The sequence below is a fragment of the Pristis pectinata genome, chromosome 8, assembly GCF_009764475.1.
Source record: "Pristis pectinata isolate sPriPec2 chromosome 8, sPriPec2.1.pri, whole genome shotgun sequence".
Lineage (NCBI taxonomy): Eukaryota > Metazoa > Chordata > Chondrichthyes > Rhinopristiformes > Pristidae > Pristis > Pristis pectinata.
Window position 1 is genome coordinate 27,016,093 of NC_067412.1, and position 20,576 is coordinate 27,036,668.

The 20,576-nt window shown below is 38.8% G+C and overlaps 1 protein-coding gene across 2 annotated transcripts in view; it reads right to left on the reverse strand.

Moving 5' to 3' along the window:
• The window catches only part of smurf1 (SMAD specific E3 ubiquitin protein ligase 1), an 84,457-nt gene extending 64,427 nt beyond the window's left edge, over positions 1–20,030 (reverse strand). For both annotated transcript variants that reach the window (XM_052021403.1, XM_052021402.1), the window contains exon 1: positions 19,816–20,030. In XM_052021403.1, the coding sequence (XP_051877363.1) occupies positions 19,816–19,870 (55 nt within the window). In that variant the 5' untranslated portion in view covers positions 19,871–20,030. The remainder of the gene's footprint in view (positions 1–19,815) is intronic.
• Between the last annotated feature and the right edge of the window lie 546 nt (positions 20,031–20,576).

Here is a 20,576-nt window from a genome sequence, read left to right on the forward strand (position 1 = left end):
CACAGTCATCATTAGGAAATGCCAGGTGATGCAAATTTTAAAGCTTTATAAATACCCTGACTCCTCAAACCTTGTCCCAACAATCAGCAGCCATGGGCTCCTCTAAGCAGCTGCCTAGCACTCTGAAAATTAAAATAAATGCCCACAAAGCAGGAAAAGGGTATAAGATAGCAACGTGTTTTCAGGTAGCCATTTCCTCAGTTTGTAATGTAATTAAGAAATGGCAGTTAACAGGAACAGTGAAGGTCAAGTTGCGATCTGGAAGACCAAGAAAACTGAGAGAACTGCTCATAAGATTGCTAGAAAAGGCAAATCAAAACCCCCATTTGACTGCAAAAGACCTTCGGGAAGATTTAACAGACTCTGGAGCGGTGATGCACTGCTCTACTGTGCAGCGACACCTGCACAAATATGACCTTCACGGAAGAGTCATCAGAAGTAAACCTTTCCTGCGTCCTCGCCACAAAATTCAGCGTCAGAAGTTTGCAAAGGAACATCTAAACAAGCCTGATGCATTTTGGAAACAAGTCCTGTGGACTGAGGAAGTTAAAATAGAACTTTCTGGCCGCAATGAGCAAAGGTATGTTTGGAGAAAAAAGGGTGCAGAATTTCATGAAAAGAACACCTCTCCAACTTTTAAGCACGGGGGTGGATCGATCGTGCTTTGGGCTTGTGTTGCAGCCAGTGGCACGGGGAACATTTCACTGGTAGAGGGAAGAATGTATTCAATTAAATACTAGCAAATTCTGGAAGCAAACATCACACCGTCTGGAAAAAAGCTGAAGATGAAAAGAGGATGGCTTCTACAACAGGATAATGATCCTAAACACACCTCAAAATCCACGATGGACTACCTCAAGAGGCACAAGCTGAAGGTTTTGCCATGGCCCTCACGGTCCCCCCACCTAAACATCAAAAATCTGTGGATAGACCTCAAAAGAGCAGTGCATGCAAGACGGCCCAAGAATCTCACAGAACTAGAAGCCTTTTGCAAGGAAGAATAGGTGAAAATCCCCCAAACAACTGAAAGACTCTTAACTGGCTGCTGAAAGTGTTTACAAGCTGTGATACTTGCCAAAGGAGATGTTACTAAGTACTGACCATGCAGGGTGCCCAAACTTTTGCTTTGGGCCCTTTTCCTTTATTTTGAACCTGTAAAAGATGGAAATAAAAAAGTAATCTTGCTTAAAATATTAAAGAAGTGTGTCAACTTTAACTTTGCCTTTTGGAAATCAGGTCATCTTTTACTCGCTTAGCTATTCAGTAACAGAAATTTTGATCAAGGGTGCCCAAACTTTTGCATGCCACTGTAGCTATGTATTTGCACATGCCCACAAATTACAATATGATAATGAGCCAATAATCAATTTCAGTGATGTTGATTGAGAGACAATATTGGTCAAGATGAGAAACTTTCTCTAAAAGGTCATGAGATATCAGTTTAACACATCTTGCATTGCAGAAATTCAGTATCACACTAGACTGTAGAAAAACAGGGAAAGTGCCAATAAAGTCAAATTAAAATCCAGATAGGTCTCTCAGACCAAATAGGCTGCTTCTGTATAATGTAATTTTATAAACTTAAGCATCAACATATTCTTCTATTGCTCTCTCAAACTCATTCACCTTGCCCATAAAATCATCATTCAATTCTTGCAATCAAGGATCTTCATAGTTTTGCTATTACTAAAAGGATGGTACTGATGGCACAAAGCTCCATTGCTGGACATTCACCTTGCAAGAATAATTTGAGGTATATAAAATTATGAATAGTTTAGATAAGGTAGGCTGCAGGAAACCTTCCCCATATCAGAGGTTGATAAAACTAAAGAATGTAGATTTTGGGTAAGGGGAAGAGATTGAGGGGAAATTTTCCACCCAGAGAGTGACGAATACCGGGAATACACTACCTGAGAGTGGTAGAAGCAGAATCGCTGACAGCATTTAAGAGAACAGATAAGCAAACTTGAATGCCCCAGGCATAAAAGGCTATGGGCCAAAGGCCAGAAGATAGATGCCCACTGATTGGGGTAGAAGTGATGGGCTGAATGGCCCATTTCCATGCTGTATAACTAATTATCTACTCTCAGTATTATGCAATGCATTTTTTGAAAACCTGCAATCATGACGATTTATGTATGCTATTTCAGTAAACCTACAACCAAAAGGGCATTTGAGTCAAACATTCAAATACAGCAAACATATTGTGCACCTCATGTTACCAAGGAATAATTACACCACCTTTTCATTTCTTGGCATCCTAAACTGTTACTTAATTTTTTTTTATATATGGTAACTGATGTTTGAAGGAAACATTGCAATCAATTTGCACACAGCAAGGTTAAAAATCAGTGAGAAGATGAATAATCTATTAGAACCACTCAGATCCATTGAGAGGAATATGTAACCTTAATTAAATAGTTAGCCAGAAGAATTTTAATTAATTGTCCAATAAAGCCTCAGCCTTGGAATAGAGCTTGAACTTTTGACCTTCCTAAAGACTGTTAATGATGGAAATAAGTTTATACTTAAGCTGACTGAGGCTTAGAAGCACAGATTGAACCCTTTTGGAAAGTGCTAGAGGTATAGTAGGTATTGATTACAGAAAGTAATTTTGTTCAAGTCATAAAAGACACACACCAATGAATTCAAATACACACATGATTACACAAATCTTTTTAGATATGAATATTGGTTTGTTAATAAAGAACTGGTGAATCAAAGTCAGCAAGCAAAATTATCACCTTTGTCTTAATGCAACTTGCAGATAGACCACTCCCCAATACCTCTCTGATGGATAAGGAGCAAGGTCTTTGCTGATACAAGGTACTAAGTTTAAATTTAAAAAATCCTGCTTTAGAGACTTAGCTATAAATATCAGGGCAAGAACATCAATTAGTGAGCAAAGGGATAGTAGAATACTTCCTGACATGAAATTCAGGAATAGGGCACACAATGGGGATAGATTTATTAAACTGAAAGTAATTTTAGTTGCAACTTTGGCAAAAAACCTCTGTAGATTCTTACATTTAGATTTGAAACTCATTTAAAAACGTATTACAGCTATAAAGAGATGGAGCAAAAAAAGTGAAGACTAGAGAAACATTATCCTATCTACATCCAGGACAAGAGGAGGTGAGAACAGACCTGTGGGAGGTGGATGAGATATGGTCAAGGACTCTGTCAACTATGCTGAAGGGGAAGCTGCAGTTCAGGGAGACGACATCTCAAGTGTGTGAAAACTCCTTACTGCAACAAAAACAGACACAGGAAGAGAATGCAATGAAGTCCTTACAGGAGGCACAGTCAAGGAAGCTGTAGGAGTCTGCAAGCTTTTCCCCCATGGACATTTGTCACAAGCCTACCTACTGAAGTGGAGAAAGTGGGATCCAGAAAGAATGATAGATAGAACATGTGATGGTGAGAACAGTTGGAAATTGGCAGCAAAACTGATGAAGTTTTTAAGTTCTGCATCAGTGCAGTAAGTGACAAATACAGATGTTGATGTCCTGGAAAAAGTGAGGGAGGATACCCCAAGCAGCACCGACTTGTTCCATGTATCTCACAAAGTCAGGCATAGCTTTGGCCTTCATGAATTCCCACAACTACACCTTTGATCTGGAGAAAGCAAGATGAGTTGTTGAATGCGAGAACGTTGGTCACTAACATTCTCAAAATAGCACCCATTGCATTTACACTTTAGGAAGCGAAGCAGCAAAGGAAACCCATTAGAAATAGGAAACAAAGATGATGCATTCAATGTGCTCAAATGCACTGCTTTAAATGGCAATGTGCTCCCTCTCCAACCAAATTGCTTTAAGATTATGGGTTCAGTGTGACAAATGCTAATTTGGATTTGATTCCACATTTAACACAATTTCCTGACAAGAAACTAATCTTATCAGCTTGAGAGCTCAAATGCAGTCAGTTTTGGAAAAAAATTATTTCAAGTGTGTGAGAAGCAGGGTCAGGAGGTTTTATCCATTTTGATTACCTACTTAGCAAATTCAATTGGAATATTATCTAAAGTAGAAATGTATAAATGCAGAAAAAACCACTCAAATTATTTAATGAATTGAATAAACTGAGTACAAAAGCTGATAGAAGTTAATCCAAATAACCAAACAAATCACATGACAAATAAATTTATAGCTTTAATAAGCCATCAATAGAAAGCCTAACTAGCAAAAAGTACTCAACTAATGGGACAAAACCAATGGACTTGATGGCCTGTATCCTAAGGTTCCAAAAAGAGACGGCTAAAGAGATGGTAGATGCATTGGTTGTCAACTTTCGAAGTTGCCTAGATTCTGTAAAGGTTCCACTGGATTGAAAAAAAAAGACATTGTTATTCAAGGAAGGAAGCAAAGTGAGCTACAGATCCTTTTAGCCCAAGATCATGTCAGGAAATTGCTGGAATGTATTATAAATCAAGTAGTAAACAGAGCACAAAGGTTATGTTTAAACACAGTCAATATGGTTTTATTAGACAGAAATAGTATTTAACAAATGAGTTCTTTGATGAAGTAACTAGCTGGAAAGATAAAGCAAAGCCAATGGATGCAGTGAGTTTGGATATCCAAAAATCATTTGATAAGGATGCTGCATAATAGGTTGCTGGACACAAAAGGTACAGGCAAGGTATCACTATGAAAACAGGACTTGAGTTGCACACACATTTAGAAGATGAAAAAGCAAAACCAAAACATTTCTTTACTTGCAATCGGATGGAACACCAATCAGGACTGATACTCAGGCATTCTTCTAAAAAAAGGTGCTATCAATATACCTATTATGATCCCTAAAGTTGTTAACAAAACACAAGAGTGCAACATGCTTTGGCTCTGATGGGTGGGTGGGTTGGAGATTTGTACACAACTTCAGAAACTTCAAATTTCTATTGTCTGTTTCCTGCCAGTTTCTCCTATGCAAATTTGACTCGCTTCTACATTAATTTTTGGCTTCTTGCCACCACTTCCCAACATCTTTAAAAAGCTATCCAAGATAATATTTCAGCTTCCAAAACATTTATAAATCCAAAGCCATTAAATTTATTAGACTACCGTATTTACTATTTAACTCATCTGGCCACATTCTTCTTGTTTTAGCCAACCAAGGATACCAACTCTGCTCTTCTCACTTCTAAGAGAGCTTCCTTCCAATACATTCTCTCTTCTCAGCTTCCAATGCCAATATATTAACAAATAATTGCCAAGAGAATGCAGACCAAGAAATTTTACTGCCATTTCATCTAATTCCACTTTTCAAGAACAGGGAGAGAGAAAATAAACTATAAACCAGCTGACATTGGTATTCATAGAAAATGCTACATATTAGGGACCTGGGGAGGAAAATAAAAATCAACAGTATAAATACAATTCAGAAAAGTTAACATGAATGCTTGAAGGAGAAATAATGTTTGATTCATTTGAACATGCACTGGATTAAGAACACTTGAATTTTCAAAATACAAGGTGACACACAAGTTATTACACAAAATCAGGGTTCTTAGAAATGAGGGTAATAAAGCCTAAAGGTGTGTTAATGAAAACAAAGAATAAACTGGGTTGTTTCTGTCACATTGTAACTCATGGGTTTATTGATTAGATTCAAGTTATTTATAGTTTATGGTAAATGAATTAAATGACAGGACAATATATCACAAAAGATTTTGTAATTATATAAATGAGACAGAACTTTATTTATTTCAGCTGTGGATAGCATTGATTGTGGAGAAATGCCATTAAACAAATGCAAACCAAAAATAGATTGAGGTGTCAAGATGATACTACTTTATAATGTACAGGAATTTTAAGGAACTAAACAGGCTTTACTCTTGGGTGTTCTTTGTTACTTGTCATGACTTAATTTTAATGATGTTTCTAAACTTGCAGAAAAATAAAGCAATACAAACCTGGACAAAAATAAATATACCCTATCAACATAACATGTTCTTTCAGCAAGGACAAAATTGTGCCATGGTATATTCTACAATGATACAACAGAGAAAATAAGAATCTGAATGAATGCTAAATCTGTACCTGAGCATCTTGACAGAACTTGTCGAAGTTTGGTACTGTGATAGAGATGGATCAGCCAGTCAAAAGATCCAGCTTTCCTACTAATGGGAAGGAAACTGAGGCATTGCAAGAACATTCCCTTTCTCACCACCCATAACCTTTGCCCTGACATCCCTGTATCAGCAACAGCCTGAAACAAAAGCCATTACTTGCATCTGGAACAGGTCAACAATAGATAGTGGGTGGGCCTTTGTTCTACTGCAGGCCAAGGTATGGGAATGAAGTGGGAGAGGTGTGCTATTGGTAGAGGATAGGTAGCATATAGCTCCCAAATTCACTACAGGCAGCTTTTAGTCCAAAAATAAATTTTATTCATAATATATACAATAAAGGCAATCTGGGCACAAATTTATCTGCATTTATTGTACCATCAGTTTCAATACATTCTGTTACAATTCACAGTAGATGGCTTCATGACCAGTTGCTCCTTATAAGGAGATGTGCTGGTTGGGGATTTCCAGCCACAACCTCATAGCCATTTCATATCAAAGCCATGCTGAGCTCATAGTTTTCCTGTTCATATCAAGTCCCCTAGCACATGGGGCAGTCAGCAGCCCCAGCTATGTTAGGTGCAGTATGCCCATTTGGAGTCACAACCTGCCATTTGAGCTCTACCCAAGAGTGGATACTACAAAGTTTCACTGGACTGATTCTTGGAAAGGCATTCTAATCCTACACATTGGAAAGAAACAGTTCATTCATATTCCCTAGAGTTTAAAAAGTGATTTCATTGAAAACACATTTGCAACAAGAGATAAACTGGCATTATTAATATAACATGTTGCCAAATTAGGATACAAGAAGATGCTATCTGAGATTTCTTGTCCTTGCATAGGGTTTTTGCAACCTTCATCAGCATGTCCTCCTCAAGGTCAGTGATCTGAAGAGAACTATTCAATGTGATAATTATTCAGCAAACAAAATTATGACAGTCAAAGCATGTTTTACTGCCACACTAATAATATCCACTTGGCACCCTCTCTGGTCCTGAAAAATTAATTTTAGGAATGCAAATTGTAATTTGCTGGCCTAAAATGCAACATATTTGAGAGACAGTTACAATGTTGGGCATAAGGTGAAATACTAAGTGTGTATTCTAATGTTCATTTCAGTCTTAAAAAGGTTAAAAACTGTTTTATTCATTCTTGGGTTTGTTATCTTAGAGAATGTTCAACACAATTTGCTATTTGAGCCAGACTGACATTCATTGCTGCTGGATTTGAGAGACTTGCCCAATAACGAGACCCAACTGTAACCAACATTGACCAAGAGAAACTCAATGCATCAACTTCACTAAATTTCTACAGACAGCCTTTCTCCAAGGTGAACCCCCAAGTACTATTGCTGCATTTATGAAATTCTTCTAGGGCTTGATATGGTAGGCATATGGAGGATGTTTCCTGTGATTGGGAAGACTAAAACAAAGAGAACACAAGGATTAGCCATTCAGAAACATGCAGAAGTAGAAATTACTTCACTCAGACTTGCCAATCCTTGAAATTCAGTTCCTCAGGCTTGAAAAGTGCTCAGTTGTGGAATACATTTATTAAATAAACAGCTGCCAGTATATCAAGAAAATGAACAGATTTGGGCACTACACAGGAAGATGGAGTTAGGATAGAAAGCCAACTGTGAATTTACTGATTATGAGCAAAGTGGTCCAGTCATACTCATAGTTCTTTTGAAAGAGCAAAATTGCTGTTCCTGTACTATGAAACCGGGAAACTTGTATGTTTTGTCTTCCTTCAAATGACCAAAACTCATTCACACTTGTTATTCAAAGCAAGTTCTGATGTTCACGAGCAGAGATCAAGCCAAGATTCAGTACAATTAAACTATACAAGAAAGTCAAAGTTGACATGCATCCTTCAGAATTCATAAACCCACAGCAAATCATAATTAGTGATTTCATTATCAATTGTGAATGGGTCTGAAGAGAAGAAAAATAACATTTAGAATGGGCTTAAGAGTACCTGACTAAAGATTCACTGGGGCGGAACTGTGGCACTACAGCTATCTCAGAGCTCTAGCAAGTCGGGTCCAATTTTGACCTCCAGTGCTATCTGCATGGAGTTTGCAGATTCTTCCTGGGTGATCCAGCTTCTTCTCACATTCCAAGATGTGTTAGTTTGTAGGTGAACTGACATCTGCAAATTGCCCTAGTGCAAGTGGCTGGTGGGAGAATCATGGTTAATGGGCATGAGAAAAAAATAGGTTACAGGGAAATAAGTTGGGGAAATGGGACTGAGAGGATTGCTCCAAATGCCATTATAGAGGTGGACTGAATGTACTCTTCCTTTCTCATAAGGAAATGAGAAAATCTACAGAGTTGTTTTGGAAACCCTACATTTTGTATCAAGTTCTGGCATTTTCTGCATGTTGAAAGAATAAAGACAAGATGGAAATCTGATGCAATGTCACAGTGCAAATCCATAGTAAAGCAGCAGAGAGGCTGCCAAATGTATTTATTTCAGGATAATACAGTAGGAATCCAGTGATCTGGAGCACACACATTGTTAGAAAACCTTTAATTTGTCACATGTGAGACAGCAAAAAAGCAATTAAAGGGCACCAAATAACCAGTAAGGTGGCAAATTGGATTGAAAACTGAAAATTCCAGTTCTGAAAAGGAACTAACTTGAAATTTTAATTGTTTCTCTGCACAGATGCTGCCTGATCTTCTAAACATTTCCAGCATTTTATTTTGAAATGAAAACTGGTTAGAAACAAAGGAGTCTAATAATTAGACTCACTTTCCTAGGATGATTAAAAAGACACCATGGGATTGCTTCCATGTACTTGAATGATTTCAAAAAGATTTAGAATACAATGGTATCAAAATTGAGGACTACACTAAAATATATGAATGCTGGTTAACTGCAAGAAAATATTAAAATTAACAAATTGAAGTTGGTACATTTTAGTGAAGAACAAATTATTTAAACTTTAATAGGGAACTTGAATGTTATCAGAGTTCAGGGGTCTGAGGATGCAGATTCACTGAAAGCAGTACCTCCGATCTACAACCCTCCAAACATAACAGCAGGTAGTATTGTTTATCTGGCATGGAGGTATAAAAATATAGAAGTTGAAATGTGTCAGTAAATCTTTTAAAGACACTAGTTGACTGTGACAGCATATTATGGCGTTTCACCATGTAAAATGTTGAGGAGCCAGGTTTTTGCCCCTGCCTCCCACAAAAACTCTTCAATCAGTAAAACCTTTGACATCTGAACTCTGAAAATATTATTCAGTTCAAAGACACTCCACCATAAATGAATCTTTATTAGTAACAGTGCATGCTCTTAATCTGTGGAATGCAACACTGACATAAAGCACCGTGGTAAATTCAGTAATAAAAGTTGTTAGTGCTGTTACATGCAGTAACTTTGCAAAGTAGACCAAAATCATTTTGTGTGATTATAATACTAGAGCATAGAAGCAAACTTCCTAAACAAAACGCACACTCTTGCATTGGATAAATTTACTCCATTCAGCCAATGGAAGGACAAAATTTTGCTGCCAATGTTCTCTCCAGTTAACTCAAGTTTGTTATGTGAACAAAAGCATCCAAACCAACCAAGCAGATTATATAATACTGGCCAAAAATGCTGTATTTTGATAACAGTCTGCTTTAACATCACATATTACAGAAAATTTATCCAGCATCACACCATGTGACAGACTGAGCAGAGTATTTTTAGTAATGGAAACCTTCAACATGTTGGATACAGTGATCAAGGGCAACATTTAGTTGATTAAATGGAGGGACCAAGAATGAATCCATCAGGGACAAGAAGCCATTGTTGAAGAATGGAATTAAAATAGTGAAGGCACAAGTCAGGGAAGATCATCTTGAAGCAAGAATTCAAGCATCTCATGTTTTCCTGAGATATCCGGCTAAAGAAATAATTTGTTAGGTGCTATCAACTTCTCTTAGGTTCAAAAAGAGAAAGATAAGGGGTAAACAAGAGCTACAAAAAGACTGAAGGTTTAGCTGGGCATAAAGGTTACAAAACTGGAGGCATAAAGTGAATTAGCAAATTAGTTTCAGCACAAAGGCAGGCAACTGGAAGTTTTAAAAGTGAAGTTACAAGTGATTTGAGAAAGTGTGTTTTTACTTAAAAACAGATAATAAGCTTTATACACAAGTAGCAGAAATCTCATCAAACCAGGTAATGGGAGACGAAATAGATAGGTAATGCGAGATGAAGAGAAAAAAATCAAAAGGGTAAGAGTTTAGAAAGAGGTGGACACTTAGGGTGTACAAGGGGCAGTGACTTCAGAAGAGGCAGAAAGAAAGTGACGAAGAAACCCAATAGGGAATTCAGAGGAAACCTTTTATTTGGTGGGATAAGAACATGAAACGCACCACAATGGGCAACAATTTGAAGTAGATGATACCCCTGAAGGAAGGCCAGTCAAATGCAAGGGAGAATAGAGAATTATGCTATTAGATTTAGAAGAGGAAAGATGAAAATAAAGTCAACTGGATCATAAAACTATGGCATAAACTGTATGGGCCAATTAACTGATGTACTTAAGAGCTGAGATGGAGACTGAAGTAATTAGAGAGAAAGGATCACTCAGCAACATGGTCATAGAAGATACAGTAAAATGCTGATAAATTATCCAACTATGGATAATTAAACTATGGATTATCCTCAATGGTTTGGCATCTGGCTCACAGGTGATGTTTCTCTGAAATCCACCAGGACCCTGGCTCCTGTGCACTTTAAACTTACTGGGTTCACTTGAGAAATCTAAAAGACTAACTTTAAAAAATGAATTAAAAGTATTTTGGAGTATTATTAGTAATAACATACAATAGTCTTGAAGATCTGCCAGTCCATCACCAAAGTCCTGAGTGTGCCTGATTAAGGTAGACAAGGTGCTTGAAGGACAAGATGCAAGAGCAGAGTGGAAAGAACACCATTATTGAAGTGGTTAGTGTGAGAAGCTGATGGAAAGCAAATAAGAAAGACATCAACAAATTTGGTATTGCCAAATTGAGCCAAAAGGAATAAAAACAAGAAACACTGTCATTGGACTATTAAACCACACATCACAGCCAAATCCAATACTGTTCTCAGAGACATCTGTGTTCCCCAGCATGCAATTCAAGAGCACAAGCAAGTAGTAAACCTGTTTTCCCCGAAGGCATTAAGACACAGGAAACCAACTTCTGCCTCTCATTTCAGATTAAGCTGATACAGCAATGGTACCACTGTGGCCTTTACAGTTCAATACCTACATGTAGAAAGCTAGAATTTTTTTTTAAAAAAACAATGACCAAATAGGCAAGGTACCAGAGACAGTATTATATCAACTCCATCATCACCTTTTATGGAATTAGAAATGAGCTATAATATTACCTGGACCAATGAATATTGTGACATTGCAATTTTAGACAGGGAGGCTTCATGAGCCACTGGATAAATTTATTCAAGAGGAATCAGCTTGGATCTTGGTAGATGGCCCAGATTTATACAGCATTAAGTCACCAGCACAATTAATTATTAATTGAACCCCCATGCATCACTTGTGTAACTGCTACCATAGTAACAGATTCCACTGAAATTGAAGTTTAAGCAGACAAATGACCATATGCTGATTTAAAATCAAGTAAAGAGGTCCCAATTTTAAATTTTCAGATTTACAACATGAAGGTAGGGATTTTCCTGCAACTTTTTTTAAACCGATTAAATTAGTCATTTTTTTTTGAGCAACACAGACTAGACAAACCAAAAGCGAAGTTGCAGTACCAAAACAAGAGCTCCAATCAATATTCAACTCAACATTTCTACAAACAATTCAGGATTGAGACTAAAAAACTGAGTATTTTGCTATCTGAAGAAAAACTGGAAATTTGGATATTTTACAACTTGCATAAAATCTTAAGAATCAAATATAAATATTGTTAAGCAGTTCAAGTTGTTTTACTTTACTTTTATTTCCCATTATAAATTTTGGACCCTTTATAGAAAGTGGTTTTGGAAATCAAAATACGGTCAAAGAACCTTACATTTCTAAGGAAGAAAATTATAGCAGTAATCTACTATGCTCTGAAGAATTTGAGCAACAGGTGCATGAATGAATAAATTCAAAAGATAGTCCTCCATTTTCACTGAATTCTGAAAGCAAAAGGGATTATCCTGTTGAGCTTGCTCCAGCATTTAGTAAAATGATGGTTGCTCCGCACCTCAAATGTATTCACCCACCATTTGCCAAATCCCTTTCCTAACCAAAAAAATCTCAGTCAGAAAAGCTACAATTGTCATAGCATCCAGAAGACACAGCATTTTCAAAGAATATTTCCCAAAAGCACTTGTCATGTAATAATTATACCAGATGTAAATTATATACTTGAGATTATGCTGCTATAATTTTCACCCTCGGAAATGTAAAGTGCTTTGTTCATATTTTATACCATTTTCATTAATAGTTTATCTTTACAGATCAAGACTCAAATTGTTTCTTTGAATGGAGTGGAACAATAATGTAATTGTATCCTTGAAAAGGAGCAAGATCTTTTTATAGTCATTCCTGGGATCCAAAACATGATCTTGGGTCTAGTAAGGCAGTATTTATTGCCCATCTCTAGTTGCACATGAAGCAGTTTAGAATATTTTACAAGAGCATAATTGGACAAAAGTTTAGCTAAAGGAGAAGGTATTAACCAAAATCTGTCATGAATTAGGCTTTAGGGAACATCTTAAAGGAGATGGGAGATATAGATTTAGGGAGAGGATTTCAAAGTTTAGCACGCAGACAGATGAATGTATATCTGATGAAAGAAATACAAGGTATACAAGATGTCAAAAATGGAGGGATGACGATCCCTTTGAGGATTGTAGGGCTGACAGACTACAGAATTAGTGAGAGGCAAAGCCACGAATGGAAAAATAAAAACTGCAGATGCTTGAAATATGAAATAAAAATAGAAAATGCTGGAAACACTCAGTAGGTTATGCAATATCTTTGCAAAGGGAAATAATAAATATTTCAGGATTGAGGCTCTTCATCAGAATCAGGCCACAGAAGGATTGAACAGAATTTAAATGTTGAGACATTACTGGGAGCAGGAGCCATAGTAGGATTTCCAAAAGTTTAATAGTGGACCATCTAGAGCTAAATGTGGGACATGATCTTTCAAAACAAATGCAGTTGGGTGGTCTGGAAGTGGGAAGAGTTTGGCTGGCAGTAGGGGGTTGGGACAAGACTGTCAAGAGGGATGACAAGAGTCAGAATTGGATGCTGACAGTTCACATGTGAAACATAAGCTTTTAAATTATGTTACCAAGGAGAAAAGTGCAGATCATGAGGGAGGGGCCAGGTACATATCCCTGGCAGACTTCAGAGTAACAGCGAGGGAGTGGAAAAAAAAAGCACAAGATTCTCCAGCAAGGACAGGATAGGGAAGAGTGGAACTAAAATGCCCCTCAACTGAACAGTGAAGTCACATAAGAGGATTGTGATGAACTGTATCATTGGCTGCAAACAGATCAAGGGTGGGAATGGAGAAAGTAACTTATTTCACAGGATGTCATTTGTTTGTTATGGGCCTTTTTAATACCATACCTGAGCACAAGCCTCATCAGAATGGATCATTTACAAGAGAAAAAAATATCGAAAGAACTGCAGATGCTGGAAATCTAAGAATAAAAACCAAAGTGCTTAGTAGGTCAGGCTGCATCTGTTGTAAGAGCAAGAGTTAATGTTTCAGGTTGAAGACCCTTCATTAGACATCAACAACTATCAGAGATTAGATCTGAAACAAGGCACTTTTTCTTACCACAGATGCATCCTCACCTACTGAATGTTTCCTGCATTCTGATTTTATCTTAGACCATTTTACAAATTTCCAAGAACAGAGGAACTGAGGAATTTGGTTGGAATACAGTTGAGAGAGCAGGTGGTGGACAAAACTAGACAAGTGAGATCATGAGATAGAACAGATAATAGAGAAGCACGAGCTGAAGACCAAGGCAAGAATATCTTGAGTAGCTTTGGCTTAGGCAGAGGAGGCTATGGCAAGGACAACCGAGGAAGACTTAAATTTTTGTGACAAAGCAGCCCATGACCTCCTTGCTTATTGCTGGTGGCAAGGATAAAGAGGATAGCAGAGAGGGCTTCAGAGAATCAGGGAAGTCAGCAAGCAGCAGCCAAACATCATCTTTAAACGGCAGGATGATCCTGGAATAAGCAAGTAGTTCTGGCAATGGCAAAGAAGGTCCAATAGTGCTTGATGTGATTTGGCTCAGTAAGATGGATCAAGATAAAGCTAAAAATAACTATTTTGATCCATCTTGCTGATCCAGATCACGTCAAGCACGACTGGGTCCGTCTGACCACTCTACAATTTCACCACTAATACCATACCATCCTAACTGTCATAAATGAAAAGCTCTGAACACAACCTAACAGTTTACTAAATCAATTACAAAACTAGTTAGTGCAGATGAACATCTGTTAATAAATCAATGAACTTTAGACAATTCTAAATAATTATTCAAACACTGGCTAAATTAAGTGGCTGCCCATGGATAATATTCAGACAGTTACAAGGAATAACCTAAAGAAAGCACTGATCAGGAGCGGGCTCCAGAAAATCCATTCAGTGGGGTAAGGGGGTTGGGCACATGTAGGATGGAATATACGAGTACAAGAGATTCAGAAAACAAGGATGCTGAAGAACTAAATAGGAGTAACACCATCATAGATAAAAATGAAATGGCAACCCAGTGAAATTACAATGCGAGTCTACATTTATGTTAATCACTGGTTGTTAATTACCTCAGGCTAACTTGGCCTATGATCCAAGGAATCCCATGATGGATCAGATCAAATTCTACAGTTATGCCACATTCAGTTTTAGATGCCGATGAGAAAGTTAAACAAATCAGTAGGAGCAGGAGGGTCCACTAATATTCTAAGCCTTGACAATAGCAGAGCCCTGTAGATGAGGCTGAAAGGCAAGTATATGTAGTCATGTTAACCAAGAAGTGTTGTGCACCATTTTGGCCTCGAAGTTCCAACCTCAGCCAATTTCATTCACTCCACAAGGTATCAGGAAACAGCTGAACATACACCAACTTGGAGGTGAGATAGTGATGAGGCAATGTACAGGAGTGAGATAGATCGATTGGATGTGTGGTGTCACAACAACAACCCTGCACTCAATGTCAGCAAGACCAAGGAATTGATTGTGGACTTCAGGAGAGGGAAGTCTGGAGAACACCAGTCCTCATTGAGGGGTCAGCAGTGGAAGAGGTGAGCTTCAGGTTCCTGGGCATCAGCACCTCAGAAGATCCATCTTGGGCCCAACAAGTTGATGCAATCATGAAGGCAGCATGCCAGCAGGCCAACTTAGGTGCTTGAGGAGATTTGGTATGTCACCAAAGACTCTTACAAATTTCTGTAAATGTACAGTGGAGAGCAGTCTCACTGGTTTCATCACCACTTGGCATGGAGCCTCCAATGTGCAGGATTGAAAGAAGCTGCAGAGGCTCAGCCAGCTCCATCACAGGCACAACCCTCCCCACCAGTGAGGACATCAAGAGGCAGTGCATCAAGGCAGCGGCATTCATCACTAAGGACCCTCACCATTCGGGACATGCCCTCTTCTCATTACTACCATCAGGGAGGTGGTACAAGAGCCTGAAGACCCACACTCAACATTTCAGGAATAGCTTCCTCCCGTCTGCCATTAGATTTCTGAACAGTCCATGAACTACCTTGTTATTCCTCTTGTGCTATTTTATTCATTTACTTTTGGGTAACTTATAGTAGTTTTTGTGTCTTGCACTGTACTGTTGCCACAAAACAACAAATTTCATGACATTTATCAGTGGTAATAAACCAGATTCTGAGAAACTGCAATGGTTATGGACCCTGACAACATCCTGGCTTTACTTCTGAAAATTCAAGCTCCAGTACCGTTCTAGTCAAACTTCTTCCAGAACAGCTAGTAACTCCTCAAACCCTCTAAAAGCGCAAGGAGTGAAGCATAATGGGACATTCCTATTATTTGTACACAAGTACAATTCCAACTACATCCAAGTCCTACACCACATGATCGTGGCTTTCAAGACCAAACGTTGCAACCTCAATGTTATCTAACCACCTTCAGCACCATCTTAATTCATGGAACATAGAACAGTACAGCGCAGGAACAGGCATTTCTGCCCACAATGTTTGCACCAAACAATGCTGAATTAAACTAATTCCTCCAGGGAAGCTGCTCTCTGGCATTTTAAAAATATTTTTACTTTGATTCACAACTCCTACAATTATGAAGCAAGATGCAGCAATTAACAGTAACATCTGGATGATGAACTAGGTGTCAGATAATTTTAATGCCATGTAACTGTCTTGAGGCAAATCTCCCAGCATGGCATAATCATGGCCAAGTCTTCCACCAAAATCCTGGGTGTCAATTTTAGATGCAGAAACAATACAGAGATTAACAACTCAGTGACAAGTAGCTTACCTGACTTCTCAAAACCGGTCTACCGCCCATATACTTCGTCAACAACCACTAAATCACCAGATGCCTGGTGAGATCAAGCTACAAGAGTAGTCAAGGAAATGAAGATGATCCAAAACACCCTTATTCACTTGGCTCCATAAGCAAGCACTTCATCACCTACAGTACAAAGTAAAACGTAGCCACAACCTACTCTTCAAGGTCACTTTGCCATCAGGGAACATCACATCTCACGAACTCAATCGAGTTTTTGAGCATGTAACGAAGATGATTGAGAGGATGACAGTGGATGCTGTCTACGTGGACTTTTGTCAAATCTTTTACTAAGTCCAGAAGATTAAGTCACATGAGATCCATGGTGAATTGGGAGGTTGGATTCAAAACTGGCTTGATCATAGAAGGTTGTGTTGGAGGGGAGTTATCCTGACTGGACTCTGTGACTGACTTGTGGATAAGGAAAGTTGTCAAATGATGCAGCAGGATATAGATCAGTTGGAAATTCGGGCAGAGATATGACAGATGGAGCTTAATCCAGAAAAGTGTGAGGTGGTGCATTTTGGGAGGTCAAATGCAAGAGGAAAGAACACAATAAATGGTAGGACCCTTAGAAGTATTGATATACAGAGAGATCTTGGGATGCAAGTTCATAGCTCCTTTAAAATGGCAACACATGGATAGGGTGGTACATGCAGTATGCAGCATGCTTGCCTTCATCAGTCAGGACATTAAGTATAAAAGTTGGCAAGTCACACTGCAGTTGTATAAAAATTTGGTTAAGCCACATTTGGAATAGTGTGTCCAGTTCTGGTTGCTGCATGACAGAAAGGATGTGAAAGCTTAGGGAGAGGGTGCAGAAGTTCATCAGGATGTTGCCTGGATGGGATATTATTAGCTGCAAGGTTCAATAAACTTGAATCATTTTTGTTGGAGCACAGGAGGCTGAGGGGTGACCTGATAGAAGTACATAAAATTATGAAAGGCATAAATAGGGTAGTCTCTTTCCCAGGACAGAATTGTCAAACACTCAAGGGCATAAGTTTAAGGTGGAGAGAGTTTAAAGGAAATTTACAAGGCAAGTTTTTTTGTTTACATAAAGAGTGGTAGGTGCCCAGAATGCACTGCCAGGGGAAGTGATAGAAGCAGATACGATAGAAATGCTTAAGGGGTATTTAGACAGATACATGAAGAGGTAGGGAATATAGGAATATGAACTACATGCAGGCAGATGGGCTTAGTTTAGATTTGTACTATAGTCTGCACAGACACAGTGGGCCAAAGGGCCCGTTCCTATACTGTACAGTTCTATGCTCAATGAATTTCAGCATCAAGGTGAACAAAAGCAGTAACATGTGCAGTAATTATGAGAGGCATAGATAGACAGCCGGTATCATTTTTCCCCAGGGTCAGAATGTCTAATACTAGAGGGCATGCATTTAAGGTGATGGGGGAAAGTTTGAAAGGAGATGGGTGGGGCAAGTTAGTTTTTTTTTAAAATACATCGAGTGATGAGTGCCTGGAATGTGCTGCCAGAGGTGCTGGTGGAGGCAGATACGACAGAGGCTTTTAGATAGGCACATGAATTTACAGAGAATGGAGGGATATGGACTAGGTGCAGGCAGAAAGGATTAGGCGTTATTAGCTCAATTAGCTCAGCAGGACATCTTGGGCCGAAGGGCCTGTTCCTATGCCGTTCTGTTCTACATTCTGTGATGATACAGCGAGTTCAGAATCATCGACCCGAGTACATGTTGTCTGCCCTTCATTGGCCAAAAATAAAATGCTGAACTTCTCCCTGCAATTGTGGCATCACTATCACCATAAACACACTGGTTCTACATTCTCTAACTTGTTCAGGACAATTAGGAAGGGGGTCAGATTTTAAAAACAAAGTAAAACAATTAAGATACAAGTTGATAGTCATTAAGTTTTCAGGCTGTTTTGTCAGAGTATAGAAAGCTTAAAAATAGTGCAAAATAATTAACTCCATAACATGGGAGGGAACAAAATTTGCAGTTGATACATATCAAATTAATGTTGGGTAAAGGATTTAATTTGATTTTTTGTATACAATTCCTTAAGAACAATATATCACATACTTTGTTTGGAATACAAGGTTCTTCTAACTCAACCCAAATTATTTTGTTAATATCAGGACACGATACAAGTTAAGATATTAAATAAAAGTTGCAAAGGTTGATCATGCTGAAAATAGACACATTTAATTTTTTATCATTTAAATTAAAATGTGAAATTCTGTGGAAAAAACCTACATTTGTAAAAATTACCTATTGTCACAGCACCCAGATTTTTGCCAACCAGAACCGTACACATTAAACTATATTAATAGTCAAAACTTTGACCACAAAACCAAAATCTCACGCAATACATGTAATGCTAACTTCTAAAAGTTTAGCAATCCGACAGTGAAAGTTAGAAAATAACTAAGAAAAATTCATCCCAATTTGTGCAGGAAGACTTATTTGACAAAAGATAATCACAAATTAATGAAGTAGACCTCTTATTTTCCACCACTTAACAATCCAGTACCAAGTACAAACTCACAGATCATATTTACTGGATTTGTATTATTCTGCTAGACTGCAAAACGATGGTGAACTTTACAACACTACCGAATATATAAAAATCATGCACCACATGAAAACAGCTCCAAAACTAATCTAATTAAACCATAATGAACACATTTTCCTCTACCATTAGAGGTTGTGTGGCATTCAACGCGCATACAATACAAACAGAAACAACACTTAAATTGACAGAAGCGAATTTGCCAAGTTTATAGCTGGAGGACTAAATAACTAGCACATGTTATGCTCCAAGTCTCATTCCAACATTCTCTTGTTGAGCAATGCACTTGCAAGGCTACAAATTTCCCCAATCACAGTACACTTGGTATGCAATTATGATAATCCTCCAGTGAGATGGACATTTCCCCATCAATGGCTGACTTTGTATCAGGAAGCGGGAGGCACGCATGCGCGAGGAGCTCCAATGCTGGGCGGAGGGAGAAGCCGTCGGCAGCCGCCAGGCACCGCCGCCTCGAACCGGGGCGACAAACTGGCACTTAGCAAACAGAAATGGGGGGGGGGGGGGGGCGAAATTGGTTTTAAAAATACACTTTTCTTTCCCGAACTCCATCTTTCGGACTCCTCCGATCCCCTTTTCGTCGGTGGATCCCCAAAGAGCGAAAATTATCTCAGGAATTTTATTCAACTGAACTTCTTTTACCTGTCAGCCGGATTTTAATGCTTGACCCGTTCCGTCGAGCTCCGGGATTCGACATTACTTATAAAAATGCCCCTTTCTCACAGCGGGTTGGTCCTTTCCTGCACGCTATAGTTAAAAATATAAATATATTTGTTCTTTTAAAAAAAATAAGGAAGTGATTTATGAAGCGGGGTGATCACTCCGGGCCCAGCACCGTACAACGCTCACAGCGTTTGCACGAGACAAGTCACGGCTGCTGCAGCGCGCGCCCCCCGACAAAGAGCCCCCTCTGCGCGCTGACGTCACAGCCCCGTACGTGCGCGGCCCCGCGCCAGAGCAAGCTCAGTCCCTCTCTGGGGGCCAGCCGAGTAGCTGCTGCGCTGTGATCTAGTTGGATGGTTAGTGATTTAAAACCCGAGCTCCGCATGTGCTCGTACCGGCAACAAATCTTTCTCGCAGGTTTTGTTTTGTAACCCCGGATTGTCCTGGTGTTTTAAAGAAATGTTTTAAAAGCTTTAAGCCAAACCAGAAATGGAAACTGCACAATGATATCACCTTACAGGCTCCAGTTGATACTGCTTGCGGGAGGTTTCCACTGAACAAGTACACAGGGGTTGCCAAGTGAGTGGCGACCTGGGTGAGGTTAACAACCACCCTGCCGAAGAATGTCAGTATCTCTGGTGGGGCAAATGGAGATTTCAGCTCATGACGACCCACAATCCCACCGTCGGGCTATAAAGTTAAACACAAGAAAGCTTTGCATCTTATGTACATTTCAAAAC